The 26,875-nt window shown below is 43.1% G+C and overlaps 1 protein-coding gene across 5 annotated transcripts; it reads right to left on the bottom strand.

Annotated features, from left to right (window-relative positions):
• Positions 1 to 234: 234 nt before the first annotated feature.
• On the bottom strand, positions 235 to 26,875 carry kctd15b (potassium channel tetramerization domain containing 15b; the record flags this gene model as incomplete). 5 transcript variants are annotated; one of them, XM_084541790.1, is made up of 5 exons in its annotated part: positions 235 to 3,972; positions 12,113 to 12,418; positions 16,803 to 16,947; positions 23,141 to 23,316; positions 26,825 to 26,875. In XM_084541790.1, the coding sequence occupies 5 exons, from the start codon at positions 26,873 to 26,875 to the stop codon at positions 3,814 to 3,816; spliced, it is 837 nt and encodes a 278-aa protein (XP_084397916.1). In that variant the 3' UTR covers positions 235 to 3,813. The 5 variants fall into 5 exon arrangements, with proteins under 5 accessions (XP_084397916.1, XP_084397914.1, XP_084397913.1 ...); XM_084541788.1 differs by lacking the exon at positions 26,825 to 26,875 and adding an exon at positions 26,169 to 26,206; XM_084541787.1 differs by lacking the exon at positions 26,825 to 26,875 and adding an exon at positions 25,827 to 26,092.

The raw sequence follows: 26,875 nt of genomic DNA, 5'->3' as shown, positions 1-26,875 counted from the left end.
AAAAGTGAAAAGCAAGCTATGTTGTGTTTTTCCAAGACCTTTTTTTTTTTATATATACCAAAGTCAACTGCTAATTCGGTCTGCTTCATTTCCATTTCTTACATTGCACATGCTAAGTACAAACTGAGTCAAGCGCCGCTGCTCAACTATGAAAAGTCCCCCTAGGTTTCTGCTGCTAATTAAGCAGAAGCATTTTTGAAAAGACCAAACCGTTTAACTCAGTGCGAAATATTGGGGTTTAGGAGCATATTGGTTTCTCGGCCTATGCCTTGGTCCCTCTGGAGCTTTAGACTGCTGATCTGGATTCAGCCCTGAAGACGACCTTCCCCCTTTTGCGAAAACGAACGCGGCGCGCACACATGCTTCTGTACAGTGGGCTGGTGAGATTTATCTGGTTTCATCGGTTCAGTTAGAGGACACAGAGTTCAATTTTTTTAGCTGGCATCGTTTACAGTAAACCCTCATCTTCTCTTTGTTCCTATGGAACAGCATGAGAGCAGTAAGACGCATGTCAGATATACAGTACATCCTTTTATTATCGCAAATATGCAAGAAAAGTCAAATGGAGACACTGTAAATGAACACATGCCCTTTAATACCACAGTCTAATTGTTTTAAACACTTTAAATAATATACATTTGCACCTTATTATACCCTTTGAAATGTTTTAATCCATATGTACACAATGTAATGCTTTGAATTCTTTTCATTCTTTTTGTGAAGAGGACTTAGAGGTCTCTTAAAAACATGAGGGTCCCACAAAACCCAGAGTCCTTGATAATTCAATATACAATAACTGTACAACTGACCCGCCTCAGGAGTGGAGTGATTGCCACGTGGACTGCCTAAACACACTGACCAGTACTTCGTCTGAAAGGGTGATGTGTGTGAGCATGTTCAGTGAAGTTCCCAGTCCTGTCAAGTTTGTCGAGCTCTGTGGTTGACCTGCCATTTACGTGTATGCTGAGTCAAAAGGGTGCTTCTCTGGTTTGGTTATTGCGATGAGAGAGACCCGTGCCGGCGTCCTTTGTTCCTTTTTCTTGCTATATTTCCAATTTGGAAATAATGTGGTTAAAAGCCCATTATATGATTTTAAATATAGGCCTTCTTTCCTTCCTCCCTGAAAATAAAAGTTATTATTGTAGCTGTGGCTCTGATCATTCGCACACCTCTTTCCCCCAGAAATAACCCAGTGACACTTAACATGAAGTGGTATTAAGTGGCAAAGACATTGAGATCAGCAGCAGAATCCAGTCGTCTGGCTGCACAGTACACTATGTTCTGAGTGTGCTTGTATTTTGACTCATCAGTTTGTTTGGTTTGTTGTGGTGTGGTCCGCTGAGTTACGGCGTAGGAGGGCATTTTGAAAATGAGGCACAGGGGATGACACAGCAGCAGGGGGTACAACCCAAGTTTCTACTGGCACCACTGAGCTGCGAGGCCTTCAGGGAGGCGGAGGGGGGTTAGAAACGCTGTGAAGAGTCCAACATGCCTCGGCACATGAAAGGCCTGGTTGACCATTCCCTTTGAGGCGAGTGGATGCAAAGGCGCAGGCCACTGGCAGGTCAGAACAAAGATGGACTTGATTGTGAGAAAGACCCCCAGGGAAGACTGCACTAGACGCGGGGCTACACGTACACCAAGCCCATCTTTATCCATCTCATTGGCCTTGTTTAATCAGCGGCATCCAGACAAAGGACGACATGGTCAGAACAGCTACCACCCATTTTTAATGGACAACTAAAAACAATCGCAGTTTAACTCAAACAACTGGCAGCACCCACAAAGATCAGAATGCACTTGTTTTTTTTTCTTTCTCTCAGTCTTTTGGAATGTTAGAAACAGCATCTGTAAGTAACACACAAATACAAAGCATGAAAACTTGGCCTTTCTTGTTTCTGTCTTTGATGCAGAAATGTTGAGAATAAGACCAAAAGAATGAGAGCAGGATAGAGTAAATGCCGCCCACTCGCCTCTTTGTGAATAACACGCCAATGTTGGGAGTAGAGTTCACTTTGGGTTCTGCCATACATCCATGTGAAGAACCACTGAAATAATCTTGGCTTAGAAGTGACAATATTGAAACAGAGACTTTCAAACTTGGTCTGAAGGTACCCGGAGCTATTCTCAACAAAACTGTCAAGACTGGAGGCCTGCAGGATCAAAATGTTGGTACCCTTCATACAGTTTTGAATAATGCATTGTGTCTTTTTTTTCTATAAACTGCAAAAAGAACATCTTTATATTTGTACAATCAACAAAATAGGCACCTTGTCTACTTTGGTACCTAGAGTGTTTGTTCTGTTTTCTTTTCTTCTTTTTTTTTTTTTGTTCGAGTGTTTTAATGTCACAGTCAGAAGATAAACAGCATGACTTGGCACTGCTCACTGGGTTCAAACAAGTGTTTTGAGGGAACAAGGTAGGGCAGCTCTGGAGGAAACGTTTAAGTGCAAAGAAACATTAAGCATTTAAAGTACATCTCTCGCTGATCATGAGACATACTGGTAAACGTCAGCGCTTTCCCCGTTAGTCCTCACGTCTTTAACATTCTAACTCAAACAACAAAACAAAAAAAAAAAACGACAACTGCATTATACTTGGAGCATGTGCAATTTCGATCCGGCGTTTCAAATTTACAGACGCTCTTAAACTTGTGCTAAATACGAGCAAATGTTTTGTGCTCGTGCAGGAGAATCCCATCAGAGACCCGAGATATGTTTTAGAGCTAATAAGCAGAAATTCTAGAGCACTTTTTTATGTGTGCTACACATTTGACTATAAACAATGTTGAAACATCCAGGTTTTCTTCCATTCCTGTTCGAACAATGGGACTTTTTCCGGCTCTGAATGCATTGCCAGTCAGATCGCTTTAGCCACATAGCCTGCAGACATCTTAGTTTCTGCAACTACTGCCAAGAAATGCTCCCTCACAAGCTCTCAAAGCCTAATGAATACAAGTTCATACATCCTTCATATTGGAGAAAGGAAAAAAGAGACATTAAAAATAATCCTATTAATAATAATTGTTTACACCATGTCATGATAAGAACAGCAAAAGGGAGCAAGAAGAACATACTTTAGAAACAACAATGAAAAATTGTAATAAACAATCAGTTTGGCAAACGATGCTGTGTTCAGCGACGCTCGACATCTGCAGCCAGGCCTGTGGGTCACGGGGTCTTGAGGATTGGGGGCCTTTTGGGGGACTCACAAAATCAGATTAAGTCCTCTTCTTGTCATCCTTAAAAATGTCTTGTTTACCAAAGTGTCACTGTCCCACAGCAGGCTTCTCTTGTTCAGTCAGACAAATTACAGGCCTCATACAGAAAAAGAACCGGGTGATACACCGCTGAGAGAAGGTTAAAGCGATGGGAGGGGGTGTATGTTGAAGGGTGGAGTGGACTGGGGTTGAAAGAGAGGGCAGTTGCGTCCCTCCAGAAGGTTTGGGACACATATTTTTCATAAGGGAGTAAAGGAAAAAAATCAACCAGTCGCTGTGCTAAATTAGTGAGCTGCCGTAGCGTCCATTTGTCATCGTTGTTGTTTTCATCACAGTCCCAGATTCTTTGGGCGTTTTTTTTAACATAATCAAAAACTTTTGTTGCTGATGCTTTTTTCCTTTGTTTGGTACTACATTCCCCTTAGAGTTCTGCAGAGCTGGCGAGGTTAACAAGCCTCTGCTAATACTTAGGTATGTTGGGGGGGTGGCTGTGGTCCTGTTAGGGCAGGGAGGGTGAAGGAGTAGACTGGGGTGGGGCGGTGTGAGGAGATGGAAGGAGGCAGGGGTGTTGGCTGTCCCTCTCCCTGAATCCTCTAGTCCAGGGGCTCCTGTTTTATCCTGATGGGCGTGTTGAGGGAGAGGCTCCGCCGGTCCTCGCGACACAGCACGTACTCGCTGAACTGGGACGAGTCCACGCCACCGCCGCATGACGCCGCCACACTGAAACCTTTCTGGAAAAGACGTTCAAGAACCTGTGTATAGAAAGAGAAGGCGTTGATAGGAACCGTGTCATGTCAGGAGGGATGAGTCTAAATGAGGCATTTAACAGATACACACTGGTACCGCTCTTATGTCTGCATGTTAAATACGAAGCTGCTGCTAGCGGCTGGGCTAACCTAGCGTAGCACAAAGACTGGAAACAAGAGGAAACAGCTGGTCTGGCCTCCCGCCACCACTAAAGCTCACTGGTTGACCTTTAAATCTGGTTCTGCACAAAGCGTAAAAAGAACAAATCCTAGTTTTACTAAATATTGGTTAAATACTGTAGTTGGCACATAACCCATCGTAAACAGTGACTCTACACTTTTGTTTTTGTGCAGATTAAACAAACCCAATATGATGTGTATTAGTAACAGGTCTTTGTGAGGCCGGGCTGCCCAGTTTCCAGTCTTGCGATCCTCAGTTAGCTAGTAGCTGTAGCTACTGTTAGCTAGTAGCTGTAGCTTCATATTTTGCATACAGGCATGAGGCAGGTATTGATCTCATTGATGGACTCTCAGCAAGTGAATAACAGGCTCATAAACATAATGATGACCTATAGAGAGATCTCATTACCAGAAATTTCTTTCAAGGATCATGAGCAACACACACTATACAAGTAAATCTTAGATAGGTAACAATACCATTTTGGTATCCATCCATCCCAACTCAGATCTTCATCAGTCACAACATGCACCATGTGTCATTAACCCTCCCCCTCCTCCAATCACACATTGATGGAATAAAACCAGAGGGCACTCCAACATCACACCACCTCTGCAATATTCATGCCGCTTGTGCTTGGCTACTGAACTGAGGGCATGAGCTCAAAGGGATGAGGAGAGTGGAGTTGGAGTGAGGTGTGTTAAGGGGCCCGAGTGGAGCTCAGCGTGGTGATTACTGGAGCTCCTAATTTGAGTAATGAGGCTGGGGTGAGAGGAGAAGTGAGGTCCGTGAGCGAAAGAAAAGAGCGACGTGCCGGGAATGACGAGAGGGGAGTTATGGGCGATCCGTGTGAGGACACAGTGTCGGAGCTGCGAGGAAAGAAGAACAGGAGACGAGGAAGCAAGTCAGCCCTCTAGTCTGGGCATTGATACGCACACCAGCACAAGTAGAGACACGTGAACTCCAGCATCACTTTTCTCTCCTCATCTGCTGTAATCCACGTGGGATGTTGTTTTTTTTTTTTTTGTAGAGGGTATATATCTAAATCCCAGTGAGACGAGGGCTGTGTATTTACTTATTCCCCCTTCCTTTTAATGGAGCGTGCAGTGCGTGGAAATGAAAGGTCTCGCCAAAGGCTAACCCTTAATGCCAGATATGCAGCCAGAGACGTTCACACAAAATGGAGTGGTTTCTTCAGAGGCACATATACAGATAGACCCACGCACTCACATAAACACTCATGGCCAAGGGTGACCTCTGTTATTACAGGAGACTATCAGAGGACTGAAGAGTTTCTAGGCTGTGAAGTCAAAGGTCTACAGCATCCCCTGACTGGGGATTAGCGCAGCGTAGAAGAGCAGATAAATCACACGTAAACAATACAAATTCATAAATGCTAAACATAATAAATGCACAGCCCTGCAATCCCCTCGCACCAATCCACTTCCTGATTGCAACTAAAATGTGTGCTGACATGCTGCTTGTAAGCAGAAAGGACCACTTGGAAAAGTTTCCCCCTCCCCTCTTTTCGTCCTCTGGCCATACGACGACGACAAACTCTGTAATTTGTGAGACAGAAGGGGAGGCAGACAGCTGATGGTGAGGATGGCTAATTAAGAGACCTGCCCAAGCATCAAACACTCCCAAATCCATGACAGACGACGGAGGAGCCTAGCGATTATGGAAATGATATTACATAGCCTTCTTTGATCATTGCATCACATTGCATTTTTCCCCATCATCTCTTAACGCATGTGGGACTCTGTCATGTTCAGCAATGAATTTGGTCACAGAGGAGTATGGCCTGATCAATAAAGATAGACTGAAAACACTTTTATCATTAATGCTCGGCAGCACAAAGACTTAAGGATATTATTATAGATAGTTGTAACTGACTCAAGGATACTGTAAAACACCATAAAAAAAAAAAACTTCACGTTCAGTTTGACATAATGAATTTGTGCCATGGGGGAATAAACAGTTCCCTGAATAATTAAGATGTATCCTTGCAAAAGGTTTCAATGTCCACAGGACAATGTCCTGGAATCAATCACCAGGGACAACGCGGCCTCTTAAAAAGCTAAAACATGTCGGGTTGCTCACTTCAGCAAAACATACTTGTGACTGCAGGCTTTCAGATCCCAGTTTATGTTCAACTGTTTCATGTGAGGAATCTGATTGGATCTGACAAAGTCCCATTTAAACTGTGATGATGTTCACAAAATAGAATTACAGCCAATCAGCAGTGTTGTTCCTTTTTCCGTACACTGCTTTGGACTTAAATTACAAGTACTGACACAACTATACAAAGTAAGCCACCATTGTTTTTTTAGAGCAGGGAATTACAGAGGCAACCAAAGTTTCCTAGTTCTACCCTGAACTTTAGCATTATTTTAGTCGTCTCCTGCCTGTGTGATTGCAGCTGAATAAAAGCGTCTTTTCATCCCCGGTGATCCTCGCGCATTTGAAACACAATTAAACCATTCTCAAAGTTGCAGTGTCGACTTGACTGCAGAGGGATCTTCCCTTCAAACACGCACACGGCGTTCAGCATTTAACCGTCTCACTGAGCTGCCACTCAATCCGGGGTCGCCATGGGGATGTGGAGGGGATATGTCAGCCCCACTACTCTAACCTCCCCGCATGGTAGCAAAGATGGCGAAGCACGAATCAAAGGAAACGAGTCTCAGGGCTGGAAACCGGAGCACAATGCAATATTGATGGCCACCAGAGCGCACAGACACACCAGCAGCACCTCTCAGATGGAGCACTTACTCCTCATGGCGCAGGGCTCAGAGCTGATTGACACGTTTGACACACGCACACACTGTCGCACGTGATGGGCTGTACACTCAGGGGGTCGCTTTTGTTTAACTATGCACGGTCTTTGAGGAGCGCCGACTGCAATCTCTGCATCGTATCCTCTGCTTGTTGCAAGCATCTGGCATAAAACGGCCGTGAAGCTCCAACTCTTTCTAATTCTCGGAGCCATCTGCCAGCTTTTTTTAGGAGTCTCAAGCGACAAAAAAAAAAAACACTCAGACAGAATTCGAACTTGCAGCAAATGATCATGTAGCTGTGACCGAGCTCCCCGTTGCAAAAAGACACTTTAAAGTGTCTTCAGGTATCATGAGTCACGCACACTTTTAGTTCAGGTGACCCTCGTGGGGATGCAACACTTAACCCTGGCAGTGTAAATACACACTGTGCTGCGCAGGGAACAGAGGTGTTCTGGGTCAACCCTCAAAGGGCCCGAGAGTAATTCAGACTAAAGTGAACGGTCTTGAGCACACGAGGATCTCACACCACATGAATCATTCAGTAACCTTTTCTTACTCATTTGCGGCCATTTGTTGCTGCCTTGCAACATAACTATGAGAATTTCCTCACGTACTGCACTGAAGTAAAAATTTTAAGATACATTTTATACACTTATAAACCTATGATAAAATATGATTCATAGACCTGTAGATTAAACAAGCGTTCAGTGTATAAAATACATAATATTGATTATCTACGATATTAAATTATTATATTCCTTCAGCAATAACAATCAAATATTATAATATGCTTTTACTTTTTATATTTCATGAGCTCATTTTGTTGAAAATATATCTTTCTCTTCTTAAAATATATTCACATTGTAGTGTTGACCCTTCTTTAAACATAGGTTATATAGCTTTACCTCAAATGTGACAAGATGAAGGATGACGGACACTTAAAAAATTCGAATTCGAATTCGAATAAAAATTCCCCTTTTCTTTAAATTTTCTTTAAGTACGTCATTATTTAGGCTGGGCCACTTTTCGAAAAGATCAACTTCACAATACCTAAACAGGCTGTGTCCAAGAATGACACATTTTATTTCTGACACATGCTGCCAAACTGCTGTCCTGTTTTCATCCTGTCCACTCTGCAGATTAATGAGCTTCCTGTTGAGCCTGATGTTGAGCTCTACCCAAAGAACCACACAGGGAACGCGGGGACCCCAAACCACAGCAGTCTTAACGTCTTACTCTGCCACTCAGGCCGCTGAGGAGCCTGGCTGAGGTGTTTGTGTGGCCTTGTCTGCTCTGATGAGCTGTGCTTTCTCTTTTCAGCCGGCGCAGGATTGATGGAGTGGCAGCGTGACATGTAAGAGAGTGTTGCGACGTGTTGCGTTCCCCCGCACGGGCAACGGAGGGACAGGGGGCCCTTCTCTACGACTGCCTCCGCTGTCACATTGATGAAGGACGGATTGGCTCTGGTCTGATCCGAGTGCTTCATCATGGTGATGTATGGAGCAGCAGGGCCGGCTCCAGCTCTGGGACACGTGTGTGCACACCTCTGCGCGGCTCTTCGGCTAAATGTTTTCCCTCCGTTTAATGCCTCTGCTGCTCTCTGTTCCTCTCAGCTGGATCTACATCACAGCGCAGGTGGTTCGCATTATTCCCAAAATTCCATTCATGACTTCATGGAGAATCACTCGCCAAGGTGGAGTTGTTTATTTTCACTCTCTTACATTTGAATACACAAGATGGAGAGAGCTAAAGAACGGGCTGAATTTACAGTAAACATTATATTGTTTTACTTTTCCTTCCAGTATATTCGCTCTGTAAATTGACACCAAGAAGTTAGCATCGGTACATTGCTAACTATAAATAGAGGATGATATAATATTGTTGGACTCTGAAGTATGTCCAATTTTATCGACCTCAGGGATGTTACTTTATCTTAAAGCAAATTAAAACTGAATCACAAACTAGGTTGCTGTGCTTAATGTGCAGTAAAGTATAAAGAAATCTGATGTTATCATACTGTGACCAAAGTATCACGAGGTCCAGCAGTTTCCAGCCCAGGGCAAGACAGCGAGAGCACCTTAGCTTCAATAAAATCACAGTGGAGCTGACATAGAATAAACTGAAAACAGCGCATGTTGAAATGTGGTCAAACGTCCATCTCGTTCCTTTTTGTCAAAACTCCATCCAGTGATACAATAAATATATTTCAAACAAGCCCTGTCAACACCGCCCCGCCCTCCCCTTCCCTTGGTCTTTCTCTGTGGGGCAGGGTGTGGTGGCGAGTGCATTCCCCAGGGTCGGGGTCCATGCCTGAAATCAGATCAGAGGCTTATTGTCTGGCAGGTAAGACGAGGATTATTTTCCTAACCTTCTCATACCTTCACGCAACAATGAGAGAGGACAGAATGAGTAAGTTGTTTAGAAAAATCTCCCCTTACACCGAAAAACACCTCCATCTGCTTCTTGTGTCCTCATCTACATCGACTCAATGAGCCGGGCCCTTCCTTCCACTGTGCGCGCATATGTGTGTGCACGTGCTTTTGATTATTTTTTCAACAGAACGCTGCGTATCTGTGTGTTTTAAAGGGGCCGTCGCAAGGGGCAGGATGAGATAAAACAAAAAGGAAAGAAAAAAAAAAAAGGACGCCACATGTAACGCCGCCCTAACCGTGGGGCGCCATACTATGAGAAAAGAGGGAGCACTGCTTACAGGAAACCTTGAAGATCCAGCTCCTCTTGCTGTTAGCAGTTTGTCTGAAAAGAGGATTTCAGCTCACCTCGCCTTCAGAGGAAACAGCCTAATAAAAGCTAAACCATAAAGACTCTTTCAGATTGCGTTATTCAGACGTGCTCACATCCTGTAACCAGTCTCACTGGTAAACAGAGTGGGAAAATGTTGTGTTAGTTGATGCGGCCAATTAATTATATTGTAAGTCATTTAAAAATCTATAAAAGAAGTATAAACCGGTTTAGGCTGTTTGAGAAATTGTAAGTATGGTATTAAAAAATGCAATACGTGTATTTCAATTGCCTTGAGCGGTGTTATATTGGAGTCTTTTTAAAAAAAGGAGCTGTGTCTTAAAAAGGAGTAAAGCGTAAATTATGCATATCATTTTCCCCCCCTTTCCATTCCTCTTCTTCATTTCTTCGCAGGAAAACATGGCCGCAGTCCACACGTGCTATGTCCCGCTCCCTCCACTCTCCTCCCTGGAGGTGGTCTCTCGCACTGGCAAAGAAGGAGGTGGAGGTGTCAGAGTGCACCAGCCTGCCTGGGAGAGGCTCTCTCCGGGTGCTGCAGGGGCGAAGGCTCCGCTGTGTGCTGGTTTGTTCATGGCTGAGGGCGCTCGAGTGTGTTATATCGAGCCTGTGGTGTGAGACTGTTATATTTCCCCCCGTTCTCCCTCTTCCAGGCCTTGCTGTGTACCGCAACTGTAGAACTAGTTTTCTGAAGTTGTCCTTAACATTTTACTACTCTACTCCAGACCATGATAGAGAACTTATTTGAAAATGATACTGTAAATCAAAAGTATTTGAGGTGATAAGAACACTATTCATCTGTTGCCCCAACTATTATTACAATAAAAGCTAACAAGCAGCCAGGTGCAGACTTGGCATCATGCTACAACAACTGGTCAAATTTTGACACAATAAACAACTTCACACACAGTATGCACCTGTACACTCTAGCTATTATCACGGTTAGTGACAATAAGCTATTATTTCTAAGGCAAAATGATATATAAATGACCACAAATCAACCCGACTGCCTTAAAAATGCACTTTGAATTCCAGTTTTGCTCACTGAAGAAAAGTGAAACAAAAGCATCAAATTAAAGTGCAGGCTGACGCAGGAATGACATCGTGACAGCCTCCTGTCCCTCAGTAGACGCTATCATGTGCAGCAGTTAAGTGGAGATGCACAGTGGCCAACAAAGCCCTGGCTGAACGCTACACATGCCAGCCCGTTGTTGAAGTGCGTTTGGAAAATCTTGATGGCTGCTGATGAAAAAGTGGCTCGCTTGCTCAGCAGAAGCCCTCGCAGAATAAATAAACGTATTGTTGCAGACTGTCTCATAGCGACGTTTCTTTGATTCTTTGTGGAACCTGCGTCTTATGGCTAACCTCGGAGAGGGAACCGATCCCATAAAACACCCGCAGTGCCAAATTCAATTTTAACAGATGCAACACTGCGTCCAGACAGTATGTATATAGGGTTACCCTGCACGAGAGCTAAACAGCCAGATAAGTAACTAAGCAGTAAATCAGTCTTTTTATTGTTTATTTATTGTTTTGCATTTGGTCTCTTCTTACTGGCTTTGTTAGTGTGAAATTCATTGCCAAAGCCTCAGACCTGCCCTGAGTTGAATCTTATCCTAATAATCTCAAGACTCAGGACAGCTCTGTTTGCCTTGAGCACAAATGGCCCTTTCCACCTTCAAACCACAGAGAGAATGACGTTGTTCTCCCATATTCATGAAACCATGGCACAACGTGAACAGTGTCACTGGAAGAAGCTTTGTACGGGGAAGTTGTGCTACCCACAGCTAGAGACTGTTTATGAGCTACATAAGTTAGATCCAGCAAATGTTCAAACTTGTGGTCTTAAAAACGCAGCCTGCTGCCTTCATTACAACGTGGCCTCTGGTTTCAGAAAGACTACGGCTTAGCTCTAACTTATCGTCAGACTTTAGACGGACGTGAAAATTTAATGAAATGCATTTCTTAAATACGAAAAAGGACTAAACTGCTACGAATTCCAAATGTCCGTATTATTGAAAACACACCTTTTTATACTGGCAGCTGATATAATGAAGGTTAATCAAAGCTTAATGCTGCATCAGATTAGTAAATTTATGAAATAACATCCAGGGCCTGATAAGATTTAGGTAAAAAAAGAAAGAAAATGAAAGAAATGGATGATTCTACATTTCTTCCTACGTAAGAAATGATAACTAACCATGAAAGTCTTTTTAAATTATCAATAATAACGTACTCTTATCGCCACACAGAGATAGATATCCTGGTATGATCAGGGCATACCACCTACTTTATATGAAACTCTGTAAACACTTCAGCTGAATAATTGTCCTGAATGTAATAAATAACCACATGCAGAGATTGAGGTGTTTTGCTTTGTGTTACCATGTCTTTCAAACTACAACAAAGGTGAAACGTTCTGCTGTGTTACCTGGACTGAGTTGAGCCTGCAGTAGCCATTGAGGGGGAAGCGGATGACGTGCGTTGGGTCCTGGTTCCAGCCAGCGTTGACCGAGTTACACATAACGTCTCCCGTCTCTGGGAAGATCTCCTCTATCAGGACCTTCTCCCCGCTCAGGGCGATCCTTTCGCCCAGGTCGGGCGTGACTCGGACCACAAGGCAGTCGCAGGGCTGCGCCATCCGCCGCTGCTCGCGCTCCTGCTTCCAGCGCTCGAGCTCCTTGATCATTGGTGTCAGCTGGTAGTAGCGAGCCTCCTCGTACAGCAGGTGGAAGTCCTGCATGGGCAGATGAACATGAAGATCAGAGGAATGGGTTTGCACGTGTGTTACAGTCCTCTTGGCTACATGTGTGACTAACACACTCGCTACATTACATCCCATCACCAAGGTCACAGAGACAAAACCCTACACATATACAGGGTTGTGCAACATTAAGATGACAGTAGAGGGTGTATTTGTGGAGGGATGCCCACAGCAACTATGACAAAGCAAGACACTTGAGCAAGACACTTAACCTCGAATAACTCCAGGAGGTCTGTTCTGGCTGTATCTGCACTTTGACTCTTCTACAGCAGTGAAACACCAACTTTGTGGCACAGGTGAACATGGAGGAATAAATCACTATCAAGGTACTGTGTCTTTTGGCCATCCATTATATTATAGCAAAGTAGCACTCACTCTGCCCTCATGGTAGAGTAACCAGAATAAGAATCAGGCCAATACCCTGTATATACCTGTCTAAATGTGACCTTTGTTTGTTCTTATGAAACCTTACATCTTGTGGACATCAGAACAATAAACCAAGATCAGTGACGGCCTCTGACCAGCAGGACGACACTCTCGATAAACAAAGCATAACCGCGCCGCAGCTCTCCTCCACAGTAGCTCTTGGCAGAGTTAAGCTAGCCTTTAGCATGTTTTAGTGAGCTGACTCCAGAAAGGCCGTCAGTGGGGCTCCAGTGAAGTGGGATGGTGCATTCCTGTGTGCAGACAGTCTGCAGCAGATTGCCTGCCTCTCCCTCCCGGGCAGGGCTTGCTGGGGGCCATTTGCCCCTGCGCTCTTGCCTCTAATTTCCCAAAAGACCAGATGGCACCATCATTCACCGCTACCATAGAATATAGGGGGGAGGCGGAGGTTCGCTATTGGAGGCAGACGGGAGGTGAGGAAAAGATATGTGCAAGTGAACATGAGGACAATCATCAGCCAAGGAGGTTTTTAATGTATTCCTCACATGGAGGGAGTTTTATGTTAATGAGGCTTGTGGCCCGATGTTAAGCTCCTATTAGAACAAGATTTAATTAGGTTACACCTAAATGCTGCAAATCTTTCTGCTAAACAATTAGTAATTAATAAATCGGTGTTCTGATTAGTGTTTCACAGTGACAAAGAATGACAGCTTAATTTAATCGTTTATGAATCACTGACATTGTTTATTCTTACGTGATGTACATGTTCGCTACCTCCTGGCTACAGCTAATGTTAGTCTATGGGCACCGAATGCCCATTTACATATTAAATAGATTTAAAGAGAGGCTGATGCTCTCGGTGCAGGACAGACTAGAAACACTTTTGAAGAGTGAGACTATTTGTTTGTGTTGCATAAACAACATATGTTTCATATAGTGTGCATCACTAGTCCTGATCTACAAAGAGTTTTCCCCTTTTCCTTTTCTGACCACTGCAGGGCACAAAAACGGAGCATGACAGCAACCAGCATATTCATTAACCCTGCTGCTTTGGTCAAACTCTTTAGCCTTAAAAGGCCTCCCTCACTGTCTCACCCCTTCATCTAATCTGTGCCTTCATCTGAGGCATGTGAACGACACCCAAATACAACTCCATCTGGACAGAGAGCGTTGACGCAACACATCTTAAGCTGGCGGTCTAATATTTAAGATTTCAGAATGTGAAAGAGGGGATAGCGGTCCTTTCCCCCCCCCCTGTTTTTTTCCTCCCTTTCTCCCTGTCTTTCTTTTTTTTTCCCTCTCTGCTGGCCTTCTTGCTGCAGCTGACAAAACTCATACTGAGACGCTCCGCTTCAGGCAGCTCTCTGTATCAAAGTGTAGCTCCTCATCCTTCACAGGTCTGAAGCCATGGATGGATATGTTTTTAACAGGGGTCTGTCTGCGAGGCACTTTAGTCATCCTGAGCAGCGCAGAAAACAACAGAGTAATCCTAAGCGCTGAGGTGAGGATGAGAGGGAGACAGGGCCAACAGCTCCGTCCTGGCTGCTAAAGCTGCTGCTACTGCTGCCAGCTCTACGAGACAATTCATCCCCCAATCCTATGTCCAGACAGCCCGTTTGAGCTTCAAAATAATGATCCGACCTGATCGCCCACCGGCAAGGCAACATTTCAGGGAAGGACAGAGGGAGGGAGAGACACAGAAGACAGGAGGAAGAAGAAGAAAATGATGGAAAATGTCACTATGAGGGAATCGGAGGACTGATAAAGACCTACACGTTTTGAACAAAAAGTGACTAACGCCACACAAGCAGTGGTTCACAGGTAGCTGATTAAACAAGCCACTGGAGAAAAATCCAGCCAGGTCTCATCTAATTCTAGTATTCGATGCACAAAACAGAAGGAATTGATTTAAAGTGCCACACTAAAGCCTGAATAATTCGACACAGAAACCACTAACTCTCACCGGTTTATGCCCTCAATATGACTGAGCATTGCTTACACTCTCGTGATTAATTGTACTTTGAATAATGAGATGAAGGAGGATATTAATAGTGAATATTTTGTTCCACTGATGTAGGCTGAAAATTTTCCTATTCTGCTCAGACTTTCACATTGATTTAGCAAAACACACAGCGCCGTGGCTGCCAGCAGCAGAACAGACCCAGCCCTGGGGCGACGGCAAGCCTGATTGTGTTCAGATAAGGACATGCTCAATTCTGCCTTGCACTATTTGCATTTTTTTATTTTTTTTTCCCTCCCCGGCTTCACGCAAATTGAAAGGTATGCAGATCAACACGGGCTTATGTGAGGGGATCGTAATGAGTCGAAACAATGAAGTCCAATGCATTCTCTTCAACTGCGGCGCCTGATTGGACTGTCAAGACTTCACAGGAAGGTGGGGGAGGACCATGAATAAGAAGGGAAAAACTAATCGGTTCTGAGTCAGACCATCATTTGCCAAAATATGCGAGGCTTTCATGTCATGTTCTGTTGTCTGAGGTTTGGCTCTTGTTCAGACTATCCGTGGGGCCCTGAGAGCTAGCCCCGGGCTTCGAGTGGCTTGGTCTTGTTACCTTGTAGAGAATGACGAACAAGCACCAGCCCTGTGAAAAGGTCACGCAAGTTAAGGTGGAGCAGAAGCGAAGACTAGAATACACCTAGGAAACAGGATCACTGAATAAAAACCTTGAGACAGATTGAGCTGTAGGCAGAATGTATAATCATTCTGACAAAGCCAAACATGGTCATGGGGGTACTTTTTATTTATTTTTTTTATATTAGAGTATGAAATGAGTGCGTTTGATGTGAAAGGGTTCACGTGTAGTGAAGATCCTACAAAGAACTGTCCCCCTACTCTGCAGTTCCTCCAGCTGCACGAGGCATTTTAGTCTCTTTCAGCTTGTTTTTGTTTTTCAGCCTGTGATTTTAAGCTGCTGCTGTCTGCCGCCAAAAGCTCTGACAACCACAGTAACTATGATCAGGCCAGAAGCAAATAGCAAAAAAGAAAAAGTTTGTGACTTGCTGGTGAACACACACAACGTTTGGCAGGTGGAAGACAGCCGCTTATATTGCTATTTGTCTTACACATTCTCCATCAACTTTATACATGTCGACCTTAGCAGTTGCACAACTAATACCGAAAATATAAGAAAAGTATTTTTGTCTGACGAACGTTTTAAAAAAGATTTTACAGATATTTAAGCAAAACATTATTTGGTTTCAAACTAGACAGCCTTTGCTTTGTCGCCATGAACTTGCGCTTCATTTAATACTGTATGATAACAGACGTATATGTTTTCACTTATATTAGACTTATTCCATGCAGACGCTGACCCAGGAGCCAGATGTGCGCTGCCTTGTTAATCTAATATGGGCTGAAGCAGATTCACCAGCTCACACAGAGCCAAGGCCATGTGCACATGCATACATGCCTGATAGAGATCATGTTTCCAAGTATCAAAGTTTCTTTCTGCATCTGGGCTGATCATCAGGATGCAGCTGAGCAGAGGGGCGTGCAGGGTTATTCACCTAGGCTCACCTCTACAGAAACTACTCTGAGTGAAAAAACAACAGCTCAGGGCTTTGGCACTCACATCACCAGGCCATGCTCCAGTTAGCCATTTAGCATTTTACCTCTCCGCCGGTGTATATACACCAGCTGAGTCATGCTTCTTTTTGTTCCTCTCCATCGTTTCTTAATCACTGCTTATGCTTACGCTACGGGTAATTAGTGTGTTGAATGGGACGAGGGTGAGTCGTCATTGCGGATTTTGAAAACACAACCTGAGCTGTGTTGTGGTACTAGGTCTAATTTGAAAATATGCAACTCGTGAGAGGACAGGAAAACATGAATAAATACAACCACATTCACACCGAAGATTAACAGCTTAACATATGACTGTTGTTCAAACTGCTCAGGTCGATGTTGCAGACATGTACACAGCGTGCAGTATGTTGTGGTGCAGATATGTACCTTGAAGTCATCTGGAAGGAGCAATTTGCTGGTCCTGAGGAAACTGAGAATGTAGCGGAATATCTCGCCGTCCCGATCTATGAAGTAGTGCTGCTTCAAGCTGTCCAACACGATGGGCTCGGTGCCATTGAACAGACGACTGATTCTGAAAATTGAAACACACACACGCACGCACGCAGGCAGCCGCACACACAAACACAAGCACATAATGGAATGAGCCAGCTTCCTTCAAATGCATGAAACAATTACCCTCCATTTATTTTTCAATTTTATTAGCACTAAGCTTGAAATGCATTAGCATCCCAGGTTGAAACAAGGGGCTTAAGGCGCAGTTCCTCCATTCCAGACTTGTTTGAAGTGTCTCTTCTGCAGAGAGATTACAACAACACACACGCTTGCTGCTTGTACTTACAGAAATTAATGGCATGAATGTAGCATTACAGCTCTATTATTCCATCTGTCAGAGGGGCGGAAATGAAACAGAGGTAGGAAATGGCGAAGGGCCAAATATTAATGTGAGGAGAATATGTGGAAAAAGATGTTTTACTTTTACAGTTTGGCTTCCTTGTGGGGTTTGGAGGAATTTGGACAGGTGCACTACTACTGTACGCCATGCAGTTTGTATTTAATACACTTAGGATTTGTAATAATATCCTTCACATGCTGTATAGTGTTTATATAAGAGACAGTCTCAGAACATAATTCTGCGGTAATAATGGCTGTTTACTTTGCCATATAGGACAAGAGGTAACAACTGTATTTAATGCTATATTTATGTTTCTGGGTTCCTACTTCAGCTATGAATTACTGGGACCCAATGCACAATCCTGATCTCAATAAGTGAAACCGAGCAACCACACTAAAAATGAAGTCCACATGTTAGCCTTTAAAAACATGCATTTGTTGTCAGGATCTATTTTTGTAAGAAAAACATAGCTATGTCCCATCGATGTATGCTGCTTTTCAGTTTAGTTCCTCCTACATGAGTATCATATTATCCTATGTATTGCTTAGATAAATTAAATGCATACTAAGCTTGCAGGACATCCTGTAAGCCTATTTGTTTCATATCTAAATCTTGCATAATCTAGAAGAAAATAGCTTCTGAGATCATTAAAATAACACCATCTTAAATTCTGAATAATGTTTTTCCTGTTAAGTATCACAATAATTAACTAAATCAGTAATTAGATGTATGAATTTAAGCTTTCGCCAAATATTGACGAGACGCTGGCGTAATAATAAGACACTTGTTGCTGCTCAGCGTCCCACGGTTAACCCCTTCCACTGGTGCGCCGCAAGATTAAGGGCTTAGTTGAAGTTGGCTACAGGGGCTCATCAAGGCAAAGAGTGGAAATTGCTGTTATCTTTAAACTTTCATCGCAGCATGTTGGCGCCGCGCCTCGAGATACCCTCGGACAGATATTCATTTCCCTGCGTCTTTGTACGGTTTTCCTGCCGGTTACCTGCAGGTCCCTCTCTCACTGGTCTAATAATCTCGTCTCGGCACCTCCACTTTGTCTGTTTGTTCGTTCCCAAATGCTAAATATCCCCCTGTAATAATTAAAAATCGTTTTTTAGCTTATGTAAAATAGGCTGCAAGTGTCCCATTTTGTCAACCTCTCCAAAGTCTCAGTGAACTGAATGCTTGGCTACTCATTCTGAAACAAAAGCAGAGAAACCTCCAGTACTTGTGCAGTGTAAATAAGCTGTACAGCTGATTTAAACAAGAAATCTGTTGTGCGTAACCTCCTTAACGTTTTCACTGCACGTTTACAGTACATTGTCTTACAGAGAAACAGCTCTTGGCACGGCGGTGTGTTGCTGTTATTATCATCATTCTGGAGTAATCAGCGCTTTAATCACAGTAACTGCGTCTAGGTTGGCTGACAATGCTGTATGACAAAGGCAATCATAAAAACTATTTGCAAAGGCGCCGACCAGTACACGCACCCACCGCTGCCTGAGCACTGGCATTGTCAAACTCTATTACAAGACACTGGAAGGGAGCCGTTGTGGGAATGTCAATGAACAAACAGCAGGGCTGGCTCCACTCACAGACTCATTTTGACTGAATTTACAATTACAACCGTCCACTTTGTAAAAGTGAGTGCGCTCGTGTTTTATGGATGGATGAGGAATCTCCTGACCCCGATGTGTCGGCTCAACACGCTGAAGCTATCAAGTCAAATTCGCCCTGTCTCTTTTCTTTGACTTGACTGTGTGAAGAAGCAGAGCAAAGATGGTTCTCCCTCCCTCTCTCCCCTCCCGCCATCCTTTCTCCCTTTCACTCTTTCTCTCTGTCTTTCTTTCTTTCTCTCTCTCTCTCTCTGTCTCCATCCTTCTCCCTTACTCGCTTTCTCTCTGGAAATCGATGCAAAATGCTTTATAAAAAACCAATACTCATCTCCCTGTTTTGCCTGAGGTGTTCCTTTCTCATATGGTCTTGCAATTCTTCCAGCTAGAATTTCACCATACCCCTCCAGGCTAACTCTGTTTTTCATCTCCACTTTTTTAAAAAGCAATTAAAATGCTGCCTGTTTTTCTTTTTCTTTCCCTCTCTTCCACTCCCTTCTACTCTCTCTCTCTCTCTCTCTCTCACTTCTCTGTTGGTCTCCTCATTTTTCCCTTTGCTGTTAAATCCCTGAATGTGTGTAGGGGGGGTTGTTTTTAACAGGTAGGTAGAGAGAGAGAAGGGTGTGTGTTGGGTGGGGGGATTGGGAGCTGTGGAGAGAAATTAAGAGACAAGACACACAAACAAGCCAAAAGACAAAGAAATTGATGGAGAGAAAGCAGTCGGAGATATGGGAAACTAGACTGAGACAACCAAAGAAGAGAAGGCAGAAACCAGAAATTAAGACGAAAAGAGAAAGAAGCAAAGAGAAAGGCTTGACAGAGTTACAAAACTTAGATAAAGAGAAGGAGTCATGGAGAAGAGGTGGTGGTTGTAGGAGGTTATCAAGGACAGAAACAGCTCCGGCCTCCCACCCCAGCGGTGCCAAGTAGGTGGGAAATATCCGACCAGTGGCTGAGAGCTGCCAGAGACGTGTCCTCGAAGAGGAGGGACGAGGACCCGGAGCACTGAATCTCACTGATTCTACTTGAACAGATCTCTAAACTCAACCACTAGTGGACAGCAGCTCCCTGAGAAATGAAACAAACACACCCAGGGATCCTGGTGAGCTTGTCCTGCCTGACGCCAAGGCTGCCCAGTTTGAATAGTCAAATGATTCACTCATTTTTGAGTCCTGCTCAAATCGACCGGAAAATAAACCTCTCACAAAGGGTGATTAAAGTTTCACAACGAGGAGTAAAATTTTACTAAAAATCATGACTTATAGTTCCGGCCTCTTTGCACATTTTTATATGTATCTACACAATCAGCTACAGCAACAAAAGACTTCTCTGAGGACTGCTCTCATGGCTCTATTACTCAGGATTGGCCCACGATGCGATTTACTTTTTTTGTTTCGTATTTGAGAAATTCAATCGCGCATGCTGTAAAACGATAACTTTGACCACATTCGTGCAAACGTCTCCAGTCGTGCACCGGTTTTATCTGTTGTTAATAAATCAGCATTTATCTGATTTATCTCCTTTAATCTCACAGAGCTGCATAATATGTTTCTGCTCAAGAGCAACAATTAATTCTCATTATTATTTAACATTAAGTGAACATCTAATTCTGTGCAGGCTCGTAGCTATGTGTTGGCGTCATATAGACTAAAAAAGAGGCTTAACAATTAAACAAAATGAAGCTCAGTGAATAATTTCCTCAGTTAATTACGGTTCGTATTACGGCAAAGACACAGAGGACCAATTAAGAGCATGAGGTCAGTACAGATATAAGTGTCTCTGGACACAGAAGACTGGTCTTCAAAGAGAAAAATATCCAGTGCTCCTTTCAAAATAGTTTCCTTGTCTCTGGAACATTTCCCCTAATTTCCTCAGCTTCTGTTCAAGTGACTGCTGAGACTGTCCTCCTTGAGAGCTACACAGAGTGCGCATCAATGTTTCATGACCCCTGTCCCTTAATATGGCCCACACAGAAGAAGATGAATTGCCGCACATTAGTTACTAGACTAACTTTCTCTTGGCATGCTGCATTATTTAGGGGTCAATCTATTAAAAGTAATCAGCGGCTTCAAACTCTTTAACCCTGCTCTTTGAGTCGTCACGTTTTCAGTTTTGTTAAAGTGCCCCACTGGACCGGACATGGCTGAACGCGACATACATGGTTATGCCAGTGTAATTGTTTTGCTTTCTGCTGTCAGCCATTATCCTAATTCACACAAAAGGGCCCCTCCTTCCACTGGCTCCAGTGGAAAGTGGAGCCCCGAGGCCAAATGTACGCTGAGGAGGCTGGGAGAAAGAGAGAAACACACTGAGTGTATGCATGCGAGTGTGTATGTGATCCAGAGTGAGAAAAAAAAAACAACAGAAAGAGAGGGAGAGAGTGAGAGAAGGAGCAAAGGAGCATGTGTGAAAAAGAAAGAGAAAGAGAAAGAGGAAAGAACACTCCAACCAACACTCACACTGATATCCTTTTTTTTTTTTTTTTCTCGCACTGTGAAAACACTGTTTGGATGCTCTGACATGACTCTCTGCAGCATTTACATGGTGCCCTGTGTGTGTGTGTGTGTGTGTCCCTATGAATAACGCCTTTGTAAAGTGTAAAGCTGCATCAGATCATAAAAAACACAGGAACACAATAGCAATAGATAAACAGAGAAGAAATGTTCCAACTATCCACTGGATTAACTTAATATAAAACAAAAAAAACGTCTTGATAACAAAGGCAGCGATAAACCCTCTTCTGGGTCGAGATTTATTTTTTCTCATGACATGTTACGCTGGAATAAAAGCAGAGTTGTCAGCGATTTCCTGTCAGCGGGCTCTATGAATATCAAGACTTTATTACCAAGGGATTATGTGGATTGTTTCCTGTAGCCAATTTGGCAGATTTTCTAACAACCTGGTGTGTATTTACCTTGGACCTCGTGGGACTCAGCTGACGCAGTGTAATGTAATGAATGACACAAGGCATTAGAGCAAAACGCGGGGGGCCCAAAACATGAGAGGGGAAACATTCAAACAAGCAGAGATATTTTATTATCGGTTGTACGTGCGTTCAGAGCTGCAGCAACTCTGACGGTGTCACCTTGTTTGTGGATGGAGCTATAATTGTGAATAAAGTGGGAGGGTGGATCACCACCAGCTCTTACACAATCTGAATCATCATGACTAAATCTTACAAGTGGAAGTGCATCCAAAAAAAAATAAAAAAATAAAAAAATAAAACTTTATGAGTGAATTATTAGAGCTATCTGATGTCTGGCAGAGAGCACATTTCTTTATCTGTCCACTCTTGTCACAGTGAATTAAGTTTGCAATATAATCCATAATTTAGGTTTATTTTGCTGTCAACCGAAATTTAGAGTAGCTAGCAAGTTGAAAATGTATTATTATTACTATGCTGCTTCAGGAAATATGATTATACTGTAAAGTATGACATACATACAACTTTTATTATAATAACTTCTGAAGATAATCCAGGGTTTGAACTCAAATAATGGCTGTAGAGATGTAATAGTGGTAAATCTAAAATAGCTACAAAATCAATGTGTAACTCACCAGTGAGTTGATTTTAAACAAATTAGAAGCTGACATAAAGCACATTCAGTGATTCCTAAGGCACCTTACCTCAAATCAACTTACAAAAACTAAAATTATATTTATATATATGGCAGCAGCTGAATTTTCAAGCACTTTATCATGTGAGAGGAGATACAAAAAATAAAAGCCTGCAGGATATATATATATTTATATATTTAAAAAAAAAATGAAAATCACAATTAAAACAAACTAAAAATTATCAAATTTACAATTTTAAAGAGTTTAAAAATAATAGAGGAAAGACAAATGTCCCCACATGGTTTGAAATTAAAGATATTAAAGTAATAGCTTTTTGAGGGCACTTTTAGAGTTGTCCCAGTGCCAGTCAGCTAAATGACTTGTTAAGATCACAAATCCAATTAGACTTAATGGAGACAAACACCAGTGGAGTAATATAATAATTGATTTGCTGACTAAAATACAATATTGAGATGCAAACTGATTTGAATCTACTAGAAGAATTAATTGGGAAATTGTTTCCATTAGGATGAGAGACTGCTCCCATAAATGCATCACTTCAACTCATCAGACAAAGCAGGATACAAATCCAGTCACTCTTCAATTTCCTCAACAATGATTTTCGATAAATAAGATAAATGATATAATAAAGTAACTCCACCATCGATGTTAAGCCGTGACAAAAAGCCAGGGACGTGTCTTACCTTGAATCTGGGTACTTGGTGAGGGTCGCCAGGCTGCTGGTGTACATGTGTCCCCCGACATCGATGTGCACCGGGGCGTTCGCTTTGGTCAGCTGAGCCGGCAGAGGGATCCCCTGAGCGGCCAGAGGAGAGACCGGGGACCGGGTCAGAGACAGCCGTGACATGCTTCTTCCCTCCTGAAAGCAAGTGTAAAGAAAAGCCATGGGAATAAAGGTAAAAGTATATATAAAAAAAAAAATCAACACAGTGATCCTACACAGGCAAGTAGATAGTATCCTTTCTGAATGGTATCAGATCACTTCCATGTCTGTCTGGTCGCATATTTAGCCTGGAAATTATTGCCACCGCTCTAATTAAGTATGTTTGCATCTTTTCATGCAGCACCGCAGGCGAGGATAGGAGGATGCTTATTAGAGAACCCGGGTGAGAGAGGGAGAGATAGACAGATAGAAAGAGAGAGAGAGGGGGGAGAGAAAGAGAGGGAGGAATGCTAGGTGTCAGCCTCCAGGGGAATAAAATAAACTGCTGCTGCAATATTCTAATTAAAGGTCGCCTTATGTGTTAGACGTGATGCGCCCAGACACACCAACCACCAATCTGAGAGCATGAAAAACACGGAAGCGAGGGAGGGTGCAACTTTTCCCTCTAATAAACACACTCACAGAAGAGACACACGTGTTCGACACACACAATATTAAGGTGGTCGCCTGTCATGTGACCACAGCTATTAAGGGGCCACAAAACGTGCGTAAAACGCGCCAGGATTCAGTTCAAAGCAGATAAAGCATACCGCTACTGTCCACGCTGGGAGGCCAAAACACGAAGTATCCCACTGTTGGTATGCTGTGGCTCCACATCAAGAGGGAAACGTCTACAATAATCTTCCAAAAAGAACAAAAAAGCTCAATATGCGGACTGTGGAGGCACAGTTTTTTGGGGGAGTTGGAGCTCACTGGGAGCACAGCGAGGTCAGTGCCGAGCTGTATTTGATTAAGTGGTAAAATGTTTGAGAAAATATTTTTGGTTCACTTCGATACGCCGCCATCTGATTCCGCAATGCTCCAGGAGGAGTAGATGAGGCGTTTATATCCAGTCTACTGGTGCGTAATTTGTTTGCCAAACAGCGGCAGGTAAACCACCATAACCTCAGTTTGGCCACATTTTAATGGGACTATTGTCTGGTAGAAAGCTGAATCACAGAAGAATGAAATAATGTTTGAATTTGAACTAAGAATGTTTTTTTTTTTATTATTATTATTATTTTTTTAACAAAATCAGCAAATACATACTGTTCTTTTTTGCTCGTTATATTTTCAATGACTACAGACTGAAAGGTTACGGTTTGGATGCTTTATGAGTTTACTTCCAGGCTTAGGTTGAAATACGCATCTGTCCTTACTACAAAACTTTAAATAATATTTGAGCCTCGCAGTACATACACAGGGTTTAAACAGACTCCGATAATATAATTGCACTCTTCAATAAATCACAATTGACCAGTTTGTTGTTGCACATATGAGCTCTTATACTGTCATTACTGGTAAACTGAAGACCGCTGTGAGAGTCCAGATCATCCCCGCGGCTCTGACAGAAGTGCCACTGGCTACCAAGTGAGACTGGAGCCTTTTTTTTTTTTTTTTCTTTCTTTCTTTCTTTCCCAGGGTGTTTCCCTCCTCACAGCAGAATCGTGTTCGTTTAATACGATTACAGGAGGATGGCATTATATTTCAAATCCCAGGAAAAGAAGAAAGAGAAGAAGAAGAAAAAAAGAAAAAACTTGGAGAGACTTAAGAAGTTTGGGATGCATACATACCGGGCTGTCCCACCGCCGGTATCCATGACTCTCCCACATCACCCACACAAGCGACCAATCAAACAATTAAATCACAATATAAAGGCCGATTTAAAAGCATCGAATGGGGGAAGAAGAAACCCATAACACATCTTACTCTCCCAATCACATCACGAAATGATTTCTCTCTTATCCCTAACACACACACAGAGAGAGAGAGAGAGAGAGAGAGAGAGAGAGAGAGGGAGGGAGGGAGGGAGGGAGAGGGAGAGCGAGAGAAAGAGAGAGAGAGCGAGAGGGGGAGGGAGAGAGAGGGAGGCAGAGAGAGGCATACACACCATAATAAAATTCCTGCACAAAATCACAGCAGCTATAAAGGCATCAACTTTCTCCTGACAACTGCCGTCTTGCTGCCTCCCTCCACTGACCCCTGCTCAGACACTGAAGTCGATTCCACACTTAATCACATCCACGTAAAACTGATGTCTCACAATTAAGGTAATCTTTAAAATATATGTATAATAATAATAAAAAATTATAATAATACGGAAACGTTTGGAAAAATACACAATGCGATACAACAGCCCACTCTGCACGAACACCACGAGCCCGTGCTCTGCCTTTAATCTACCAAATGCTCAATATGGCGTCTTATTCCGGCTGTGCAATTAAAAGCAAAATCACGACACGTGTGATTCACAGCCCGTTTGACTAAAAAAAAAAACCCAAACGTGTTACCTGCACAGAAAACGCGTAAAAATCACTTTGGGTCGAGCAGTATACAGTACACGGTACTCTCCAGCACACTTCAACTGTCCTTTTCGAAAACTGTGGAGCCAAACCTGCACTCTAGAGTAAAACAGTGAATCCGGTAATATTAAATTTTCACCATACCGTTTCAAACATTGTAGGGGAGTCCAGAGGAGATCCGTGCCGGCGATCGGTCCCCGCTGCTGTCCGCGTAACCCCCGAAAATTTCAAATATTTTCTCCGAATGCCCCCGAGTTTGTGACTACACCGCCATCCAGCTCCAGTACGATACCTATACTGCCGTACGGGAAAGCCAAGTCTTTTCTCGGTATCCCGCACTAAACTGCTTTTTAAATGACACTAAGCTGTGGCCGGGATCGACTGCTTGCAAAGAGTCTCTGTGGCTTTAAAGGCTCTATTGCAAGGCTGGCTCGACCTGTCCTCACCAAGCTTCTTTGTACCAAAGCGCACAGGAAGCGTCCTTACCTTGAACATAGATGAGATGATCTCCTTCCCCTTCTCAGCTCTTATTTGGATACGCGTAAAATGTGCGCTCTTGCCGGAATCCTCCTTCGTGTTTCGGGCTTCTTGTCTGCCTTTTTGCCTAAATGAAACTGCCCCTGTGGTTTGTTATGAGAAGAAGAAAGCCAATAATCCTTCTCTAAATAACAGAGCCGAGCTAAAAAAGAAAATTCTTGCTCCGGGCTGCCCGAGCGCCTCTGGGCCAGGGATTAGGCTACAATTAGCTCAACTCCACTCTCTCGCCCAGGCAATTTTCTCAAGGAAGAAAACGTGATATCCCCTATTCTCGAAATTATGACTGCACAGATATAATAACTTATCTTATATTTTCCGGCAAAAGTAGACCGTTGCCCTTAACGGTGTGAAGTTGTGATTTAGAGGGGGTAGGAAACCTAACAGGCAACTGTCAGTCGCTCAATAGATTTAGAGCAGCAAAAAGCAGATTTTAATCATTGTCATTTCGTCTGATGTAATAGTTCCCCGGGCAGTCCAGCTAGTAGGAATACATTTCCATCTCCATCTCCAGCTTAAATTTAAAGTTTAAAGCCAGGCGGGCTGCCATAGTCCTTCACTCGGGAAACATATAATAAAGGCGCAATAACTTGTTGATAAAGTCTCAGCAGAAAAATATGCTGAAAATGAAGAGATATCCTTGTACCAATATCTTTCAT

This window comes from Chelon labrosus (genome assembly GCF_963514085.1).
Source record: "Chelon labrosus genome assembly, chromosome: 3".
Classification (NCBI taxonomy): domain Eukaryota; kingdom Metazoa; phylum Chordata; class Actinopteri; order Mugiliformes; family Mugilidae; genus Chelon; species Chelon labrosus.
The sequence above is the reverse complement of the archived record's forward strand: the minus strand, read 5'-3'. Positions and strand labels throughout refer to the sequence as shown.